This window comes from Asparagus officinalis, chromosome 5 (genome assembly GCF_001876935.1).
Source record: "Asparagus officinalis chromosome 5, Aspof.V1, whole genome shotgun sequence".
NCBI classification, from domain to species: Eukaryota; Viridiplantae; Streptophyta; class Magnoliopsida; order Asparagales; family Asparagaceae; genus Asparagus; species Asparagus officinalis.
In genome coordinates, this window is record NC_033798.1 from 124,736,144 (window position 1) to 124,758,632 (window position 22,489).

The 22,489-nt window shown below is 37.8% G+C and overlaps 1 protein-coding gene across 1 annotated transcript; it reads right to left on the reverse strand.

Moving 5' to 3' along the window:
• Positions 7,212-20,845, reverse strand: LOC109841124 (polyadenylate-binding protein 8-like). The gene is made up of 9 exons (XM_020409993.1): positions 20,590-20,845; positions 18,141-18,259; positions 17,360-18,016; positions 17,186-17,263; positions 17,012-17,101; positions 11,352-11,489; positions 10,890-11,069; positions 10,270-10,467; positions 7,212-7,634 (listed from the first exon to the last, which is right to left on the reverse strand). Exons 1-9 carry the CDS (start codon positions 20,693-20,695, stop codon positions 7,389-7,391), a joined length of 1,812 nt encoding a protein of 603 aa, XP_020265582.1. The 5' UTR covers positions 20,696-20,845; the 3' UTR covers positions 7,212-7,388.

Here is a 22,489-nt window from a genome sequence, read left to right on the forward strand (position 1 = left end):
GACCGGCTCATCATCCTCCACCGAGAGTGCGTACTCAACCAAATTTACTTGTCCATCGTGCTTTAGAGGCTGATCTGGCCCTAGCTTCTGAACATGCTTGTATGCTCGCCTTGACCTAGTTGAGGACTAAACTATCTTCGAGCTGTTGTTGTTGTAGTGCATGTATATTTTCTTGCTGAACCTCATCCTATTCAAGTTCATCATCACTCCTTTCCTGAGTGTCTTCATGATCCTCCTCTTGAACATGACTAGAACCTGGTTGGTCCTTAGGTTCTATGTCAATCCCTAGTTGAGGACCAAACCAACATATGATCGCATACTCATTACTTTCTCCCGCAATATACGCTTCAGTCTCTCTGCGACTCCATTCTGTTATGGTGTTGACCTGACTGTCCAGTATCGAGCAATACCCTCCTAATCACAGAACTTCTTAAAAACACCATCTGTATACTCTGTACCGTTATCAGATCTCAATGTCTTCAATTTCCTACCTGTTCTGTTCTCAACCATTGCTTTTCACTTCTTGAATATCTTGAACACCTCATTCTTATGCTTAAGAAAATAAATCCAAGCATATCTAGAATAATCATCTATAAACGAGACAAAATACCTGGAGCCGCCTTTGAAAATTGTAGGAGCCGGACCCTAAATTTATGTTTGCACATAGTCCAATATACCTCTACTCTTGTGCTTGCTTTTCAAGAACTGGACCAGGTGCGCCTTTCCGTACACACAATCCTTACAAAAATCCATGTAATATTTCTTCATGTTCTTTGGCAAACCTTCCTTACCAATCAGATCTAGACCCTTCTCTAATATGTGCCCAAGCCGTCTATGCCATAACCGAGTATGCTCACATGGTCTTCACCACTTCCATCAGTTCCAACCGTTGCATCTCCTGTCACTGTCGTACCTAAGAGAGTATATAGATTATCGTGACGAATGCTCTTTATTACTACTAAGGAACCTCGAACAACCTTCTTTACTCCGTTCTCTGCAACTATCTTGCAGTCACTGGAGTCCAAAACGCTAACTGAGATAAGATTCTTCCGCAAGTCGGGAACATGCCTCACATCCGTCACGGTTCTGACCACTCCATCATGCATCTTGATTTTGATATCACCAAGCTCCATTATTTTACAAGCATGGTTATTCCCTATCAATACGGTTCCACCATCAATGTTCCTATAGGCAGTAAACCACTTCCTATTTGGACACATATGGTAAGAGTAACCCGAATCAAGAATCTACTTACCGGTGATATCTTCACCACACGTAACGGTGTAGCATTCTTTTTTGCTCTCTACCTCCGAGACATAGCTTGCTTCTTCCTTGCCTTCTCTTCTCTCGGTTTTATTGTTGTTCTTCTTCTCGCCTACTCTCTTGTTAGGATAGTCAACCTTAAAATACGCAAGCTCATCGCACTTGAAACATGATCTTCCTGCAAGAGGTCTTGATTTCGATCTAGATTTTTCTTACCTTGACTTTCCCTCGCTCATTGCCCCTTCCTCTTACAAACAATCCATGTGCTTGCTCCTTATTACCACTAGTAGCCATGTCACTAGTTGTAATTTTTAGAATATCATCTGTTAGAAGCGTCGTTCTAGTCTCATCCATCTTCAACTTGTCACTTACAAGCATCAATGTTTGTACTAGGTTCTCATAAGACTTCGGTAAAGAAAGAAGTAGCAGAAGTGCTTGATCCTCGTCTTCTACTATCACATCGATATCCTTTAAATCCGATATGATCATATCGAACTTGTTGATGTATTCCCGGATTGATGATCCTTCCTCTATGTTGCAAGTATACAATTTGGATTTCAAGTAGATCCGATTTGTTAGACTCTTCGTTATGAAGGTACTCTCTAAACTTTGACCATATACCCGTAGTCGTTTCCTCTTCATTTACCAAGAAAGCTACATCCCTCTCAAGGCATAGGATAATCGACGCTCGTGCTTCGAGATCTAACTCTTCCCAATCCTCATCAGACATATCTTTGTACTTCTTTTCTTTTCCTACCAAAGCCTTGTGCAATTTCTGCGAAATTAACGAGTTTTTCATTTGCATCCTCCAATAGAAAACATCATTCTTCCCATTGAACTTTTCAATCTCATATTTTCCCACTTTGACCGTTTTACTGGTAGACGTCATTCTCCGCTTATATTAGTTAAATCCGCTTCTCTTAGGAATTTCAACAAACACCTTGTGTGCACCACACAATAACCAAGCACCACCTCAAATCAGATTTTTTTTGTTAATCATTCTAAATGCTCAATGTAGTATTATTTTATGCTTTTATGTATTAATTTATTTTAAAATGTGAGTTTTAGCGATTATGATTGGGAAGTCCCAAATTTAGCGAAAGTCGTGGCTAGTAGAAAGAAGTGCAGTCTAAAAGTTCCTAATCCAACCACCTTATGATGACATGTTACAAACATGACATAGATGTTAAATGTGTCATTAACAAACTAAACCCAACAAAATATTATAGGTTTAAATCATTATAGTCTATTGAATTATTGTATTCAGTATTATAGTGAGTTAAATTAATTCCAAAATTAAACAATTCATCAACCCAAACATGACCATCTTTAAAAGAGCACGGAAGATGTGTTTCATATCCAAACTGTCATTCTGCTACTTGTTTAACATGGAAAATATGTATTCTTTATTTATTTACTATTATTATTATGACCTGGTAGTACTCAATGAAATTGAATAGTCCAAAAAAGCTCAAAATAGACCAAATTCTCTGAAACAGTGCCTAGCATTATCTCCTGAGCCCAGGCAGTACGCATCAGGATCATCATATTAGTATCGGACAAATTTTCAAAACCATCTCTTTTTAAAATTTATTTATAAAAAACGACTTATTTCAATCTTAATTTTAAAAACAGACCCAGTTGGTTAAAACTGGATCGGTTTTTAAAAAAAAAAAATTTAAACTTCACGGGAGTTGAACTCCCGTGAAGTTTTGTTATGAGAAAAAACTTCACGGGAGTTCAACTCCCGTGAAGTTTGAATTTTTTTTTTCAAAAACAGACCCAGTTTCATCCAATTGGGTCTGTTTTTGTAATTAAAGTTGAAAAGGGTCTTTTTTGGGAATAAATTTTAAAACAGGATGGTTTTGAAAATTTGTCCTATTAGTATCTTATCCAAGTCTATCACTTGACTGTCCCATAGAAGTCCATACACTACATGTAAATTTCCGTAAGAGCCTTACGCCCATTGAAGAGTTCTAACGTGCAATGTGTCAACACTATTTATTTCTAACACACCTTACCCTTCAAAAGAAAAAAGGGGGAAAAAAGGCAGACCCAAGAGGGTCCAACCGATTTGATAAGTTGTCTATGAGTCAAGTAAGGCTTTAAAATCTCATATTCCAAGAGGATCTAACCAATTTGGTAAGTTGCCTATGAATCGAATAGTACTCTAAAATCTCATATTCGACTCTACTGAAGATCACCTACAAAAATTTAATTTCCTAGAATACTCAAGATCGCGCATTGAACAGTACCCCCTAATAATATGCATTGAGGGGTGTTATGGTGTTCTCATTCGCCAAAAAGCAACTCATTGCCCAGCAACGGACATGTGTACTTATGCATGTAACGCCTCAATCAAGTTGGCGGCCAAAGACCAGCAGAAACGACAACTCAGCCGACTTGTCGAGTCGACATTCCCCATGTCGACTCGAAAGGCGGTACTTGTCGCCCTCTTTCGTCGAAGACGACTGGCCACGAGCCCATTCGACCATTTGCTGGACGTCTCGCGAAGACGACTCGAAAGGCTACTTCTCGGCGAAGTTAAAGGACAGCTTCTGTCTCGAGCCTCTCTCACTAGCAACGTGTCTGCACCACATTTAATGCATGAGAAACACATCATGCCTCTAGCCCTGATAGCCTTCATGACTCATCGGACCACGCAGACACCGCCATGTCACCAATCACTTCCTAGTTAGTACTGAGCTGATCGTTCATCCAGTCGCCAACCGACACCTGTAAAGTAAGTGCTGACTCATCCGCCAGCCCACACTTCGCCACCGCCATCCTATGCTCGACCAAAGTGACAGATCTACCCTTATACCTAGGTATAAATAGAGGTAATATTCTATCTTGATCAAAAAAATGAATAAATAAATATGAGATTCGCAAATCTAATCCTTAAGCAGTCATACTGTACGCACAAGAGCGTACACAATTCTTTATCTTTCCCCACGCAAGTTCATCAGCTAACTTGATCGTTGGAGGAACCACGGGGGAATTAGACCCCGTCCTCACACGAGTTTCTATTTGTGCAGATTCATCAACCCCACTCAAAGAACCAGACATAAAGTTAGGGAAGAAAACGACCGTCATCAATACTCAACACCACCATCCAACCGCGGATACAACTGACTGTGTGATCACTAGTACACAAGGTTATTGATAGCGGATAGTGTCGCGTAGCGGTGAGGCATCACTAAGGCTATTTCGAGCTATTGCGGTAAAATAGCGGTAAAAAGCACAAAGTCAAATAACGGTCTAATTTAGATATGTATAAATACTAAAAAAGAAAAATTAAAGAAAAATCTAAAAAATCTAAAAGTACATATTGGATGATTTAAAGAGATCCTAAACATGAAATAGACATGTAATCATCACGTAATATTGAAGTTAACTGGAGGAGTCATCAAAAAGTCGTCGTCTTCGAGAAGAAAAGCTTAGCGGTGACAGAATTGTCCTAAGAGGAGCTCACGGTGAAGGAGATGAGAGGAAATATCAAGGTAGGTACCAGAGGCTATGAGAGGTGGCTGGAGTATGCTGAAAATCACAGGAGATAGTGGAATGTAATGGTCAATGGTTGAGTTTAATTTTAAAAAAATAAGCCTCAAACCGCTTTTAAATAGCAGTCAAAAGGTAAATTTCGAATGCAATCGCTCACTATTTACCGCTATGACACACTATTGGCCGCTTTTGCGAATAGACATATTTCACAATATGTCACCGCTATTGCGCGATAGCGTAGCGGGACGATAGCGTCGCGAGAAGGGACCACTAACGCTATTAGCGTCGCTATTGCGAGGCTATTTATCGCTATTTATAACAGTGCTAATACATCAACAAGGGATGCACCCTAGCGATGTGCATTGAGGGGTGCCCTCTAACCATGCCCGGGGGCTTAATATCCATCATTCGAAGGATTGCTTAAAAAAAGAATGCAAAGCAGCAACTACAAGCTACGTTTATCACAGGCTTATCATCTCCCCATTCAGCTATTTCGTCCCAAATCAATTCTCCTAAAATGAAACTCATACTGAAAATGAAAAACACAAGGTTAATTTCCTCTCCGCATATCACCAAGCGCAATCTCTATCAAGAAAATCCTTACATTCTTCAACAGTCTTTACACACAGTACCTCACCGTCTTGAAACGAAGATTGACACTTACCAGGCACTGAAAGATCAATTTATTTCCCAAAGAAGAAATGATCAACATTATGCGAACAACAAAGAAACTAAAAAGGGCAGAGCCTAAAAGTATCTAAGAAACACCAATAAACAAACAGATCCTAAAACCGAAAAGCGCAGCAATATCAAATCCAACACACAGAATCTCCAATAAAAGTTCTAATCAAGTCCTAAAATAACCATTCACGCAGGGAAGTCTCTTTAACACACTTAAAAGTCTTAATCAAGTAGCAAGTTTTTTTTTTTGCTGTTTGATGTATAAACTCAAGAGATGATGCCATCATTCAGAGAGAGGGAGGCCAGCTGGTCAGTCGCGGTGCCAGCCTGCTGCTGCTGAGCAACGGTTCGAAGAACATCCATGGCCTCGGCCACTTTGGCTTTGAGAGCCTCAGGGGATTCGAGCAGATGAAGAACCTCAGTCTGGTCCATCTCCAGAAGCATACCCGTCACTTTCGCTGCTGATTCATGCTCCAGCTGATCCACAAGTGGATACAGACTCTCCCCTAGCATCTGCAAGAGATTCGCGAGCTCAAATTAGTTCCAGCAAAAAATAAGTTGAAGAAACACTTCAAATCATTTCCTGCAAAGTGCAAATATTAACATATATTATTTACTGCCTTTGTGGTTATTACCAACACACAAGGTTATTGATAGCGGATAGTGTCGCGTAGCGGTGAGGCATCACTAAGGCTATTTCGAGCTATTGCGGTAAAATAGCGGTAAAAAGCACAAAGTCAAATAACGGTCTAATTTAGATATGTATAAATACTAAAAAAGAAAAATTAAAGAAAAATCTAAAAAATCTAAAAGTACATATTGGATGATTTAAAGAGATCCTAAACATGAAATAGACATGTAATCATCACGTAATATTGAAGTTAACTGGAGGAGTCATCAAAAAGTCGTCGTCTTCGAGAAGAAAAGCTTAGCGGTGACAGAATTGTCCTAAGAGGAGCTCACGGTGAAGGAGATGAGAGGAAATATCAAGGTAGGTACCAGAGGCTATGAGAGGTGGCTGGAGTATGCTGAAAATCACAGGAGATAGTGGAATGTAATGGTCAATGGTTGAGTTTAATTTTAAAAAAATAAGCCTCAAACCGCTTTTAAATAGCAGTCAAAAGGTAAATTTCGAATGCAATCGCTCACTATTTACCGCTATGACACACTATTGGCCGCTTTTGCGAATAGACATATTTCACAATATGTCACCGCTATTGCGCGATAGCGTAGCGGGACGATAGCGTCGCGAGAAGGGACCACTAACGCTATTAGCGTCGCTATTGCGAGGCTATTTATCGCTATTTATAACAGTGCTAATACATCAACAAGGGATGCACCCTAGCGATGTGCATTGAGGGGTGCCCTCTAACCATGCCCGGGGGCTTAATATCCATCATTCGAAGGATTGCTTAAAAAAAGAATGCAAAGCAGCAACTACAAGCTACGTTTATCACAGGCTTATCATCTCCCCATTCAGCTATTTCGTCCCAAATCAATTCTCCTAAAATGAAACTCATACTGAAAATGAAAAACACAAGGTTAATTTCCTCTCCGCATATCACCAAGCGCAATCTCTATCAAGAAAATCCTTACATTCTTCAACAGTCTTTACACACAGTACCTCACCGTCTTGAAACGAAGATTGACACTTACCAGGCACTGAAAGATCAATTTATTTCCCAAAGAAGAAATGATCAACATTATGCGAACAACAAAGAAACTAAAAAGGGCAGAGCCTAAAAGTATCTAAGAAACACCAATAAACAAACAGATCCTAAAACCGAAAAGCGCAGCAATATCAAATCCAACACACAGAATCTCCAATAAAAGTTCTAATCAAGTCCTAAAATAACCATTCACGCAGGGAAGTCTCTTTAACACACTTAAAAGTCTTAATCAAGTAGCAAGTTTTTTTTTTTGCTGTTTGATGTATAAACTCAAGAGATGATGCCATCATTCAGAGAGAGGGAGGCCAGCTGGTCAGTCGCGGTGCCAGCCTGCTGCTGCTGAGCAACGGTTCGAAGAACATCCATGGCCTCGGCCACTTTGGCTTTGAGAGCCTCAGGGGATTCGAGCAGATGAAGAACCTCAGTCTGGTCCATCTCCAGAAGCATACCCGTCACTTTCGCTGCTGATTCATGCTCCAGCTGATCCACAAGTGGATACAGACTCTCCCCTAGCATCTGCAAGAGATTCGCGAGCTCAAATTAGTTCCAGCAAAAAATAAGTTGAAGAAACACTTCAAATCATTTCCTGCAAAGTGCAAATATTAACATATATTATTTACTGCCTTTGTGGTTATTACCAACACTCTGGATTAGGGATTAGGGAATAACAATTGACTTAGTAACTAATATATTTCATGCATATATTACTGCAATATGGTGCCCTATTAACAGGAGATGAATCAACCACCAGATATATTATACGGTTAGTTGCGAATAGACACCCTGTAGTATAACCCAATTGCGAATTTACCCCCATAGTTCTATTTGTGACGAATAGACCCCCTACAGTATTGGCCCAAGTGCGAGTACACCTTGCTAGTGAACTTTTTTGACACTTAAAAAAAAGCAATTGGTGGTCTATCTAGGGGTGGAAATAAACCAAATAATTAATAAACAGTTCAGTAATTATTCGTCCAGATATTCGTCCAGATATTCGGTCATTATTCGTTTTGGTAGTTCATTTAATAGTAAATGAATATTTTTTAGTATTTGGTGCATAAACAAATAGAATTTGACCCGAGGTATATTCGATTTATTTGATTATTAAATATTCGTTTATGTTTTTTTTTATACTTCTAGCTTATTACATTGTATTATCTTTTACGTGCGCATAATTTTATAAATATTGCTATTTATACGTATTCTATTAGTAACTTATAAACGTACATAATAATTCTTATATTGAAATATCATAATAAGAATTAAGTGAAACGTAATAGAAATTAAATAAGAAAAGACTTCAAACATAGGGTTTGAAGTCAACACCTCATGGTTGAGGATCTTGTGACCTAACAAGTGTGCTATTGAGATATTGTCTAATTAACGAACCAAATTTGAGTATCCTTTCCCCTATTTGATAAGAAGTTGAATTCGACTTCGAATTCGTGAAAATTAACTGAATACGAATATGAATACCATGGTATTCGATTCGATTCGGTTCGTTTCCTCCCTAGATTCTAATAAATAGAACTATAGGGATCTATCCGCCGCCTCCTTAAACATTTTCAATTGTTTTGACTTTTAACAGTTAAAAAAATTCAACCAGGGTGTCTATTACCAAAATAGCACAACAGGGGGTCTATTTGCAATTGGATGATACTATAGGGGGTCTATTTGCAATTAACCCTATACCGTCGACTGCCGCAAATCAAGTATTATACGCCGCATTATATGTCTATCTCGTGGGGTGGAGACATGTGGAGGATGAAACTGGAAATCTGATTCCAGCTCCACATGCTTAGGTTGGGGCCACATATTAAGATACGTCATATATGTTTATGCAAGGGGGTTGGTTTCCACTCAGTTCTAACCATGATTAACACCTGAAATAAAATTCCATCTCCAAAGCTTGATTACCACCCTGAACAACTCAAAAACTTTGTCCCAGGAGAAACATTCAGAAATGCAGGGTTAATCTTTCTAATAAAGAATATAGCATCCTGAACAGAAGTTCATAATATGCTTGTTTTGATTATAGTGCTACTTACCATGTATACAGATCCATCAATGAACCGATTCAATATTTGTAATACTAAACTCTAATTGCATAAAATTCTTAACCACAAAAAGCTTAATTTCAGTTTACTCCTTATCCTTATGTGCCCAAAAACAAAGCCAACACCTTCATTACTGTCACCAAGGATCTTCTAGTTTTATGCCAAATTGAGATCACTTGTGCAACACAGCATGTTACTAAAAGAGTCATATTCGGACGTGAACATCTATGAGAGGCATATGTGAACAATGAAACTGTAAAACCACTCATCTCTTTGGTGAGAAACTCTGGATGCAAAAGTTATACTATGAAATATTTTACCCCGTCCCAAACTAACTTTGTCCATCTGACCCAAAGACAAACTCAAAACCATTAACATTATCAGCAGTCTTTTCTCTTTTGCATGATGGTGAAATCATTGACAAATACAATATCATACTAAAAATGTCCTATATGAACTTCGACTTTTGTGAGAGCAAATGTGAGAATGAAACTATAAAAGCACCCCTTTTATTATTTGACAAATTTGGTTACAAACTTATCCATCTAAAATCCAAAAACTACTTATAATAAGAAATCCCTTTCCAAAATAACTTATCTATGTAACCTGAAAATAAACTCAAAACCGTCAACATTATCAGCAAAGATATTGCTTAAAATGCCCTATTCGAACTTCTGACTTTTGTGAGAGCATTTGTGAGAACAAAACTATAAAAGCACCCCTTTTATTATTTGACGACTTCTGGTTACAAAAGTCATACTATGAAATACTACCTATCCCAAACTAGCCCCATCAAATCTAACATGACCCACACGCGATTGGAACAGGCCAAACATATGTTGGCTGGACCAGTTGGTAACTACTTTACTTATAATTCCAGACAGCCCCAGGACATATGTGCTGTAATATAATATAGCATAGCAAATTATCTATCAAAGAGACTAAGGCACACATAAGGTTCAAACGGGTTGACCCAGAATTCAGCCTGAACCAAACAAAAATGATGCTGCTAATGCATTCTTAAGCATATTACGCACAAATACTTATAATCTTCAACCCAAACATATATGAAATCAATATAAAATAAAACATACCGTCCTTTGCTGCTCAGGAGATGCATTGGCCAGAGCTGAAGCCAATGTCCCAATAGGGATGGGCTGCGCATCTCTCAGAGGCATAGCACCCATATCATAAGGGACAGAGAGCATTCCTCCAGCAACACCAGACATCTGAACATCAGGCATGTTGCGTCCTGTAGGGTAACGATACATACGACCGCCCCGAGGAAGCATCTGCAGCATAAACAATTTTAGCAAACAGTGCATGTAGGACAAAAGAATTCAGCAATAGTTGTAAACAAAACGTTGGCCCATAAAGTTTAGGGGGGTGGGGTTGCATGTACTTTGAAGGGAAAGCTTCGAAAGGACACCAGAATTAACTTTCCCAACTTTCCTATATTTCATTGCATCCTTAAAGGCCCATGAAAATGATGAGGTGGCACTCAAAACTATTCAAATCAAAATCCCTTCAAGTGAGAGGATTTTGGTGGAACGTGAAAATTTTGCCATGGATCCAATGGATTCCAAACCAAACAAAGGAAATGCTCCATTGGGAAGTGATTATATGAATGCGCACTTTCCATATAGAGTCATAAATCCTCAATTTTCAGAAAAACACCCAAACAAGCCCTTAGAGTTCCACTGATGGTCCTTACCTGCTGTGGAAGCATTGGCCCTGGGTGCTGTGCCTGTTGAACAGGTCCTCCACCGCCACGCCTTCCTCCAGGACGTTGGGGTTGCTGCCCCTGCTGCATCATCGGCACAAAGAAATTGGGCATAGGGGCACCACCAGGCCTCATTCCAGGAACAAGATGCTGCTGGTAACCAAATCCAGGCTACAAAAATAACAAGAACAATAAAGTAATAAACAAAACTTAGCAAGTCAATCATTAGCTTTTGCAGAAAAATAAGGAAAACCTAGCAGGTAAATACCACTGATATGACTTTTGGCCAGAAGGTTTTTTTATGTTCGTCAGTGGACAATGAGAGTTAAAATAGTATTCTATTCAGTTTGAATCAAACAAAGTTAATGACAACGTATCTACTGTTTACTTCAAGCAGGTACCGCTTAACACCAGAAAAAATAAAAGAGGAATTGACTATGAAAAGAAAATTACCTGCGGAGGAATCAGTGCTGGAGGAGCTTGGCCATAATATAGTTGTTGTCCAAGTCCAGGAGCACCAGGAGCATACATTGGCATGCGAGGAGCAACATTAGGTGGCATGGAAACTGGACGCATTTGGGAAAATTGTGCCTGAATAAAAAAGTTTCAAGTTTAGATATGTTCAAGCAAAGTTCTAACAGTATACAAGGATAGCAAAAAAAAAAGAATAATGCAGGAAATAGAAACTTGCGCCTCGTTTGGTATGCGGGAATCTGGATTAAGTGAGAATGGAGAATGAACCAAGGAATGAAATGGAATGGGTGGGAGAATGGAATGCTTATTTCCATTCTCGTGTTTGGGTGCGATAAGATAATGAAGTGAGAATGAAAAATCATTTTATTTTGGTATGAGTAATTAATAAGAAATCATGGCATATTTGGTATTTAATTTAATTTTTTTTCATTCCTATTTAAGTGGGAATGTCCATTCCCTACTAACTCATTGGGATTGCCCATTCCCACAAAAACTGGGAATGAAGGAGAAGTGAGAATGAGGCAATGAGCATTCTAGCTTCAGAAAAGGTGTCGTGTTTGTTTGGTATGCATGAAAGAGAAGTGAGAATGAGCATTCCATTCCCACTCATTCCCTTGTACCAAACAAGGCCTTGAGGCATTCACTTGCAGATAATCTTGCAATATACAAGAAAATGGATGTAATGCTTAAGAGGAAAGACATTGGCCTTAAAATGATAGATAGCAAAGCAAAAAATACACATGTAAGAAAAGGGTGATTAGGAAACCCAATACAGAACATTTTTTATATACTTAAATTAAATAGAAAATATATAGGAAAAAGATGGAACTAACAACTAAACATGTTTACAATACATATGAGACTTAATAACCAAAGATGTACTCTTGTATAGCAGACATTCTCATGTATAACCCTCACAAGGTAAGAAAAGGAAGTTTAGGCAGAGAGAAAGCAAATTTACATTATAATTGCTAAAATTAATATAGAGAGATTCACTTACACCCTGTTTGAATGGCGTTGAATAGACGAGTAGAAGGGAAGAAAAAATGCTCACCCCATCTGGGAGTTTTTTTAAAGGGAATGGAGGGGAAGCGCTAGGCTGACAAAATGATCTGCGGGGCCCCCCCCCCCTCCTCGCCCTCCCCAAACTAGGTAATGGAGCGCGAAAATTTTTGAAACCATCAATGAAATGAATCCAATGGCTAATAAATAGATTCCCCTGTATTCGCTTACTAACTATCCTTCTTTATTCATTCCCAGTCGTTCTTACTACACACATGCTCATTTCTTCTTTTCTTTATTCTCCTTTTATCACCATTTTAACCTCCTCCTCATCATAAGAGATATAAACTGCTCAAAAACACGGAAATCAAACACTAAGATATATTAGAAAGTGAAAAAAGTTGTAGTCAACAAAATCTCGATTACATCAGTTAACATAAACTCCTCCTATATGCAGTGTATGTCGGACTTACTATTATTAGTCCTCATACGCCAGGCACACGAGCTGAATCAACATAAAAAAATTGTTGGTGTGTCAGGGTATAAGAATGTCCTTGAAATTCTAATTAGATCCCTCAGAAACACTCCTCACCGGCGCAAGACTATAAATATAACTAGTATACGAGTGAATCCGACTAACCCCAATATTCGTTTATCTTTATTTTGTTTCTTTTTTCAACTATTTCTTTTTCTCAAAATCAATCTCAAAATCAATCTCACTAGTTCAATTCCATACTCAAATCATCTTTATTTTTTCATCAATTTACCTCCTACCCTTTATTAGCAGCAAAGGGACGAAAACAAAAAGGCAAATTATCATCCTAATAGGCTATAGTTTCCCCTTGTTTGCACTTATATACCCTCACAAGTTTAGGCAACACTAAAACACTTAAATATCATAAAGTTTCCAAGAGTTGTACTTTAATACCTTCTGTTATGCAAATGTAAGAATTTCTCCCTGATTTTTCCAAGTGTCACTCATAATTTAATGTTAAAAATACCCCAATTCTCTTATAAACCTGTTCTAATCATATTTTGAAATTAAAACATGGTGAGATTAACAATAAATTCAAAAAACACCAAGGGAAAATGTTAGAAAATTAGCTTGTAAGTGTCGCAAGAGAAATTTTGGGGGAAACTTCTCATGTTTACATAATATAGTACTAAAGTTATACTTTAGAAACTTTGGGGGTACATTAGTGACCTCAAAAACAAGTGAGGGTATAAAAGGAAACTATAGGGTATTTAATGGTGAGTTTGGACAGGTTTTTTAGGAGGTGAGGGGAAGGGGTAGGTTTATAATGTAAACCCTCCAAAAAATGAGTTTGTTCACAATTATTAATTAGTAAGGGGTAGGGAGGGAAGAGTTAAAAATAGGTAAATTTCATCACTTTCTAAATCCCCAAAAGTAGACAAACTGGGAGGGGAGGGATAGAAACTTAAGCAAAACTTATCTAATATTCCACTGCCCTTAGAGAAAATAAAGAAATTAGATATGAATTAATTCTTCAAGGGACATATTGATCACATAAGTATCTGATGATGGATAGATTCCGATTTGAATCTTAAAAAAAAAGACTACATGAAATTTGATCAGATTTAGTTTAATTAGGATTTTATGGTTTTATTTGATTTTATCATTTCCTTAGGTTAGGATTAATTTGATGTTATCTTCTTTTAGTTAGGATGTTATTTGATGTTATTTCCTCTTTAGTTAGGATTTTATTTATCTTCTTAGTTTTTCTATAAATAAGATTGTATTTTTTTTTTCATTTGAGAAGAGAAGAATTGTTTGTAAGAAATCTGCACATGAATTACAGCAAGTATTAGGCATGTGAGGTGCCCGAATGTGAGATCTGCATTTGTTTTTTCTTAAATAAAAAGTGCAATTTTAATATTTATTTTTTATTTTATTTTATCCAGATAATCATTCTCAGCAAAAGCAAATCACTATGCTTCTGTTCCTCATTAAGTGGTATTAGAGCCGAAAAAAATCCACCTTCGTAGCTTCAAATTTGGCGATGCAGCAATTCAAAGTCCATCAATGCTATGCAATTTTGAGCTCGAAGACAAGTTTCTTCAAGAGGTGGAGGTTTGATGTAGAACATTTTAGATTTGAATCTAAAAAAAAGATTTCATGAAGATTGATCAAATTTAGTTTAATTAGGATTTTATGATTTTATTTGATTTTGCCCTTTCCTTTGGCTAGGATCTTATCTAATGTTATCTTCTATTAGTTAGGATGTTATTTGATGTTCTCTCTTCTTTAGTTACGATTTTATTTATCTTCTTAGTTTTTCTATAAATAAAATTGAATTTTTCATTTGAGGAGGGGGAGAGAAGAATGTTTGTGAAAAACTTGCATGTGCATTGTAGCTAGTAAAGGCATGTGAGGTGCTGGCATATGAGATGTATAGGTGTGAGACCCGCATTTGTATCTTTTTTATTCTTAAACGAAGAGTGCAATTTCAATATTTGTTTTTATTTAAATGAAGAGTGCAATTTCAATATTTGTTTTTATTTTATTTAATCCAGATAATCATTCTCGTCAAATCACAATGCTTTCATTCCTCATTAGTATCCCTTCCCTTTTCATTCTCCATAAATTATAACATACTCTCTCTTCCCCTTTTTGCTTATCCAAACACAATTAATGTCATTCCATTCCATCCGCTCCCTCTCTATTACTTCCCCCTGGATTTACTTCAATCATTTTCCTCCCCTACCCCTTTCTGTATCCAAACCAACTATAAGTGCTAATTAGCCAAAAAATCCTGACGCCCTTTTCCAAAGCAACAGCCACCATTACCCCAAGTACGCCTATTTGTTTTTTGTACTCCATTGACATTTACAAAAAGACAAAATATATACCCAACTTTAATTACTTTAGTTCCCAAAATCGTCACTGTACACCTCTTTCCCCTCTATCCTTTTGTTTTCTTTTCTTTCGAACCCAACAGACTTTGGTGAAAAAAATTCAATATGGAGCTTTTCCCTTCAGGGTTAGTGGGGGCAGATGATCCCACTATCCTCCCGTCCATATGTACAGTATTATAAAGTAATTTGCAAGTTTCAAGAGCCAAGTGCAATTACTAATATTAGTGACCACAATTTCTAGGGGTTTCCATATCTGCTTCATCTCAAGTGACTTCCTTTCACATTCATTTCATTTCACGCCAAGCACGCCATGTTCTCTATACGACAGTAAATATTTTAAACAAATCTTCCAAAGGTAATTAAATTGGCACAAGCTTAAATGCAGAGATATTTTTTCAACGCCTATTCAAAGCTCGGCCAATCTGAAGTTAGAACATGTATTCATGCACTTTCCAAAATATGTGATATAGACCAAGAAGAACAAATATGATTTATTCATGCACTTTCCCAAAATATGTGGTATAGACCAAGAAGAACAAATATGATTTATTCATGCGCTTTCCAAATTTGTGATATAGACCAAGAAGAACAAATATGATTGGTAGAATAATTGAGAAAGTATTGGAAGAGACAGGTAAAATAACTAAATTGAATCTTGGAAGATGTGTCAGGTACCATGAAATAAATAACAGATGCTTTGATATACTTAATTCAAGAGAGAACCAGATTATATTTGAACTAAAAACATTGAGTGAGAAACGTAATCCAGAATGCCATTATATAACAAGATTTATGAAAAATATTGTTTCATTTTTGGGTTCAGTTCCCTGATGAAAAGTTTGTTTTTGTTGCTTCTGCCTCGTTTATTTAGTTTCAACAACTAAAAGTCTCTTGCGTAAGATAGGATCCATATACACGACAAATAAGAAGTCTTATCATATATATACACCTCATGTGCTTTCTTGTAAGACGTGGACACATAAACAATGAAAACAAAGGGATTAGCTGGAGTTCAGTTTGATAAATATGACTAATGTCATCTATTGAAATCTGGTCAAAATTCCTCTTCTTAGGAGATCTGAGCACAGGCTATCCATGAAAAAGCGGAACTTTTTATAAACTTGCACCTAGAACAACCTTAATATACCTAACATGCCCTATATGCTAGGTAGCACGGACATGGACATAAACACAGATATGGATACAGACACAAGATATGACAAATTTATAAAATGTACGATACAGGGACAAGGCAAATTTGTAAAATGTAGGATATTTAAATTTTACATTAGATCAAATATTGAATTAAAATACCTATAACGTTTGTATATTTCTCTCTTATCTATAAGAATTAAGTTAAATGAAACTAGGTTTCACAACAAAAGTTCAGTTTAGTCACATGTGATAATATGATGGGTATTTTTCAAATATTTAGATAATGGGTTTTAGTTTTCGGGTCCAAAAACCAATTGATTTTTGAACCCAATATTACCAAAGAAACTAGTAGGAAAATTGGGTTTCGCTTTGAACCATGCATGTCCATGGCGTATCCGCAGAGTATCCATGTCTGACATGTGTCTGACATGGAAACGGCATACAAAACACCATGTCTGAGTAACCCAGCCCATGTGAAAAGAGTAGTAACAAAAGAACAAAAAGTTTAGCAAGCTAACGTGGTACATTGATTATGTGTTTCAATATAAAAACTTGCTTCACATTATAGAAAGAATTTATCTATCAAAAAAATAAAAGGCACATGCCTGTAATCTTGCTCTTCTGTCTTCTTTACGCTGTGCAATTGCTACATACAGAGGTTTGCTGCCGATCATTTTCCCATTCATCTCCGCTAGCTACAGACAAAGAAAATGAATGATGAAGAAAAATCATGATAATTTATTCATAGAAACATCAGCAAAAAGTGAACGGCAACTAACAGCACGAGACGCATCTTCAGGATTTGAGAAGGCAACAAATCCCGACCCTCTACTGATACCATTGGGATCTCGCATAACCTGCAAAAGTAATGAGTTTTAAGCCTTGTGAACCAAACAGCAATGAATAAACGAAAGGAGAGGCACAGCAGCTAGGTCTAGGTGTATGTGTATCACCTTGCAAGATGTGATTGTCCCGAACTCAGAGAACAATTCCCTAAGTTTCTCATCCCCAATACTATCGTCCAAGTTCTTCAAGTACAAGTTAACACCTTGAAACTTGTCAGCAGCCTCCTTAACACCCTGCTCAAATCGGCCTTTTAGTTCTCTCTCCCTTTCAGATTTCTTCTGCGCTTTACCAACATACCATTCCTTGTCACCAAATTTCTTCCCATTAAGTTCCTCAACAGCTCGAGCAGCATCCTCTGGGTTTTCAAAATTAACAAACCCAAAGCATTTGGATTTCCCATCACCCTCTGTCATCACAACAGAACTAGTAATCGTTCCATATTCACCAAAAATTTGATCAAGCTCTTCTTTGGTTGTAGATTCTGACAGATTTTTAACAAATACATTACGAAAAACTGTTTTATCCGGAGTATTTTCCCGTTCCTGCTTCCGAAGAAAGGGACCAACATAGACCACTTTCTCATTCAGACACATGCCATTTAGCTTCTCGATAGCATTTTGCGCTGCCTCCTCTTGCTCAAATTGAACAAACCCATAGCCTTTCGACTGGCCAGATGGCTCAGTGGCAACTTTGCAAGAAAGAATGTTGCCAAAAACAGAAAATGTATCATACAGGGCTTTGTGGTCTATTGACTTGTCCAGGTTCTGCCAAATTTGAGAGGCACCGTTAATCATGATGTATGGGGGAGACTTAAAACGAGAAAAGTAGATAAAACCAGATCCAAAACAAGAAAACCAAATTAAAGACCAACAAAGAAGAGTATCATACTTTAATAAATATGTTAGCTGCCCCACTCTTTCGTGTGCTAGGGTCACGGTTTGAATACATTATTCTGATAGGTTTACCGTTGAGGGGAGTAAAGTTCAGCATATCCAATGCCCTCGCCGCTGTCAATTACGTTCCAAATAGAGTGAGATGCAAAACAAATGAGATGCAAAACAAATAAATATCAACTGCAAAAGGTGTCAATGCAACACAAGGTATTATTTGTATGCCTAACTGAGAAACATTCTTTATTACATAATTATGTTTCCACAACACAAACATACAGTGGGTCAATAAGTCTGAACATTAAGGCCGTCAAAATAAGAGCCGAAAAGAGATTTACGCCCCCTTAATCTACCCGGAATAATAGTAAGGTCTCAAAGCATTATATATTAAGGTACCAAATGAATAGTTTCTTCAGTTTATCTTCTGATGCCCCAAGAGCTCCTTCATGCATAAATCAATGCCTAGCAATAAATTCTTTGAACTGCACAGCTCTACACCTTTTTTCAGGATAACATACAGTGGGTCAAAAGTCATACTAAGGTGTCAAAATAAGAGCACCGAAAAGAGAGTTATGTTCCCTTATTCTATCAAGAACAATAGCAAGATCTCAAAACATTATCATTTAAGGTGCCAAACGAATTTTCTTCATTTCATCTTCCAATGTACCAAGAGCGCCTTCATGCACGAATCAAAGTCTAGTACTAAATTCATTGCAACGTGACAACGTCAGCTCTTTAAAAAAAAATCATGATCATAGAATTAAAGGAAGTGTTCCCTCGGCAAATGTACAAACCCATAACATAGAATTTTAAATAAAAAATGATTGCAACATCAGTTAGATACTCGGATAGAGAAATATTACTCTATCATCAAGTGTAAATTTGATGTCCATGGTTCCCTAAAGCTATCGTCGAACTAAAGCTGTATATTAAAAGTTATATAGTGAGAGAATTCTTCGCTGCATTCATGTAGTGACTGTAAAGGTAGTTGTATACATCAAAGTTATAGAAAGCGCTAGGCGTCAACCCAAAGCCTAGCGCCTAGGCAGATTTCTTCTTTTGTTTAACTAAAGGTGTAAGTGTAAATTTGATGTCCCGGGTTCCCTAAAGCTATCGTCGAACTAAAACTGTATATTAGAAGTTATATAGTGAGAGAATTCTTTGCTGCATGCATGTAGTGACTGTACAGGTAGTTGTATACATCAATGTTATGGAAAGCGCTAGGCGGCAACTTGAAGCCTAGCGCCTAGACAGATTTCTTTTTTTTGTTTAACTAGAGGTGTAGTTGATATTGCAGAAGGTTGAAGGTGGACGTGTTCAAAGTCAATGGAGGAGGCCAGGAAGGTTGGAGGACCCAGAGGTGACAATAGAGGAATTCGGGCCATGGCCTGAACTTTGCAGTATGCATAACGTCCATGCACCCCCATGCACTATCAAAATATAGGCAAACGGCCTAATTACTGCTTAGGCTAGGCAGACGCACAGTATGTTTTTTAAACTATAGTATTCAATCATTAAAAACAAAGAACTCCTATTCATTAATGCAAGAATATAGTATGAATCATTATCCAAAAAAATAACATTGAAAGGACACAAATGATGAGGCCAATAAATGTTGTATTTCTAAAAAATTATAATCAATAATTTTTTTCACTAGAATAATTTTTTCCACTAGAATACCAATTTTTTTTCCTTCCATCAAAATAATCACAGATTCCACTTCTGACTAAAACTTTCAACCAAATCCTGATGGTGATGGTAGAAGCTCAGCTCAGTGAAGACAGAGGTCTAGTTTATGTTTATAATTCAAACTTACAAGTACAGGCAACTTAATGGCATATTAGCTTGAATCCAATTTCAGCGGATGATTATAAACTGCATATACCTTTTAAAAACATATAACATTTCTATTACATACAAAACAAAGAGAAGTCAGATTCACTACAATTTATTTCATTTACAGTGACCATATTGTATTTTCAATATCATACTGTGCATTCAGCATGCATTAGAATTCTACTGCTGGAATTACTAGTTCGCAGACCAAAACATCTATTTGGAACATAATAAGCTAATTTCAATATCTCTCAGAAAAGCTAAGAAGAACAATCCGGTTCTCTAACAGTTTTAACAGCAAAAAAGACTCCCCGAAATGCAAAAGAGAATCCATTCCGTACGCAAGGCATACGTCATGAGCTTGTATTTCACCAGAATTATACGGGAAAAAACATCTCTTTTCAGTGAATAGCATAAAAAAAAGAGATCTTTCCCCGAACCCAGAATATGTGAAAACCCAATTGCGAATTCGAAAAACAAAATTAGTTCTTTATCGAGTCTAATACCCGCAGGGCTAAATAGCTCTAAACTAAAGACCATTCCAGGCATTCAAACTTGAGACAAACACCGAAAAGTGTTAAAATGATGTAAAATGAATTCAGAAAACTCACCATCCATCGGATTGCTATAATTAACATAAGCGTAACCAAGCGATCGCCGAGTCGTGATATCCCTACAAACCCTAACCGAGACAACCTGCCCAATTTGGCTAAACATATCGTACAACTGCGCATCCGTCACGTTCGGCTCAAGATCCCCAACATACAGAGACGTGGAAGGGAACTGGTTCCCTCCATCGACGCCGGCGTGGCCGCCTGAGTCCCGCTCGCGCCCGATCTGCTTCTGCGCCTTGCTGCGGTGCCTGAAGCTTGCCAATTTCGCTTTTCCGATTTTATTTTTTGATTTTTATCTAGGTTGGGATATAGATGGAAGAAAGAACAGTAAACGAAAATCAAACAAGCAAGAACCTTCCTCCTTTTTATATGATTATTTTTATTTCTTTGAATAGATAAGAAAGATAACTTGATATACGGAGATCTGAGAGAGGAGGCTCCTGAATTTTTGATTTTTCTAGGTTTTTTCAGATTTTTGGAGTCGAATTTTTTGCGCTGAGGATTTTCTTTTATTTTATTATTCGGGGTAGATCGTGGGGAGGAGGGGGAGAGACGAGAGAGGACGAAGAGACGGAGAAAGTCTGGCGAGGCAGTCCCGAACTGCCACCGCGCCGCTCATCTGGTCGGAGACGTCGTGGTTATATACGCATCGCCGAGACGGAAGCCCTAACGGAATTTGACGGGACGATCTCGGCCGTTGGATTTGGAGGGATCGGGGACGTGTGGGCCGTACGATTACGCGGCTGGCGGTTGCGTCATCGGGCGGTAAAGGGAGGCGACACGTGCGCGTGCACACGTGCGCTTCTTGGGCCTAAGTCCTTGAGATGCAGCCAATCGCAATGGGTGGCGGGCCTCGTCGGGCCCAAATATGGGATTATAGGCTTATAGCCCCATATACCCTGCCAAAAAAATGGAAGAAAAACTGTATTTGTACAATCGCCTCCCTCTTCGCTAATAGCATGTTGGGATGGAGGATAAATACGATAAGGGGAAGTGAATAGTGTGCATCCGGTGCAAAGCACGAGCCCCTATTTTTCATTTCTGCTACCGTAATTCTTTTTTAAATGCTACGGTAATTTTTAAATTCTACAACGCTTTTTAAATCGCTACGGTATTCTGTTTTTTTTTTCCTACAGTAATTGATGCGGCATGAATAGTAAATCATTGGGTCCTCCTGTAAGTGCAGAGGAGTAGACTAGTGTACACCCCGTGCAAATGCATGACCTCCTCTTTTTATTTCTGCTACAGCAATTCTTTTTCAAATGCTACAACAACTTTTTCTAGAATTTTCTAGGGTTTTTAGCGGACAGGAAATACGGTCGAAATACTACTGGGTTTTCTCATCATAAGGCGTCGACGAGAAGGAAAGACAATGCGGAGCGACTCAAGTATTGCGATGGAACTCTAATTACTAATTAATGAGGCTGATTACTACTAGAGAGGTGCTTAATTAGTCCAAAGCGTCCAATTCTATGAACGAACGGCTAACTCAAGAGATTAGGTCACGAGTAAATAAAGAAGGCAGCCTTTGATATATGCATCCAACAAAGCCGCGGGACCGGACAGCACGTCGGCATTATTCTATTAAAAGCACTGGCAAGTTGTTGAGGGAGGGTGATGTTTGTAATTTGTAAAGGAAGAAATTTTCAAATTCGTCTCAGCAGAATTTTTTTTAAAGAAATTGACCCCATTCACTTTTAATTATAAAAATCGACCTATTTTGAGTTAATTACGATACTAATTAGTCGGGGTTGCTAACCCCGACTAATTAGTAGCCTAATTACAAGTGGGGTCAAGGAGCGGAAAAGGTTTGCGGCTCCTAAATAACACCGTAATTAACTCAAAGTGGGTCGATTTCTATAATTAAAAGTGAATTGGGTCGATTTCTTCATTTGTA

Bases quoted from the DNA above. Each gene is read 5' to 3' on its own strand.
- LOC109841124 (XM_020409993.1), bottom strand. From the start codon at position 20,695: ATGTTTAGCCAAATTGGGCAGGTTGTCTCGGTTAGGGTTTGTAGGGAT. The intron at 17,102-17,185 runs GTTAGTTGCCGT...CTTTGTCTGTAG, and splicing joins CTGAAGATGCGTCTCGTGCT to CTAGCGGAGATGAATGGGAA. The intron at 11,070-11,351 runs GTAATTTTCTTT...TTATTTTTGTAG, and splicing joins CAGCACTGATTCCTCCGCAG to CCTGGATTTGGTTACCAGCA.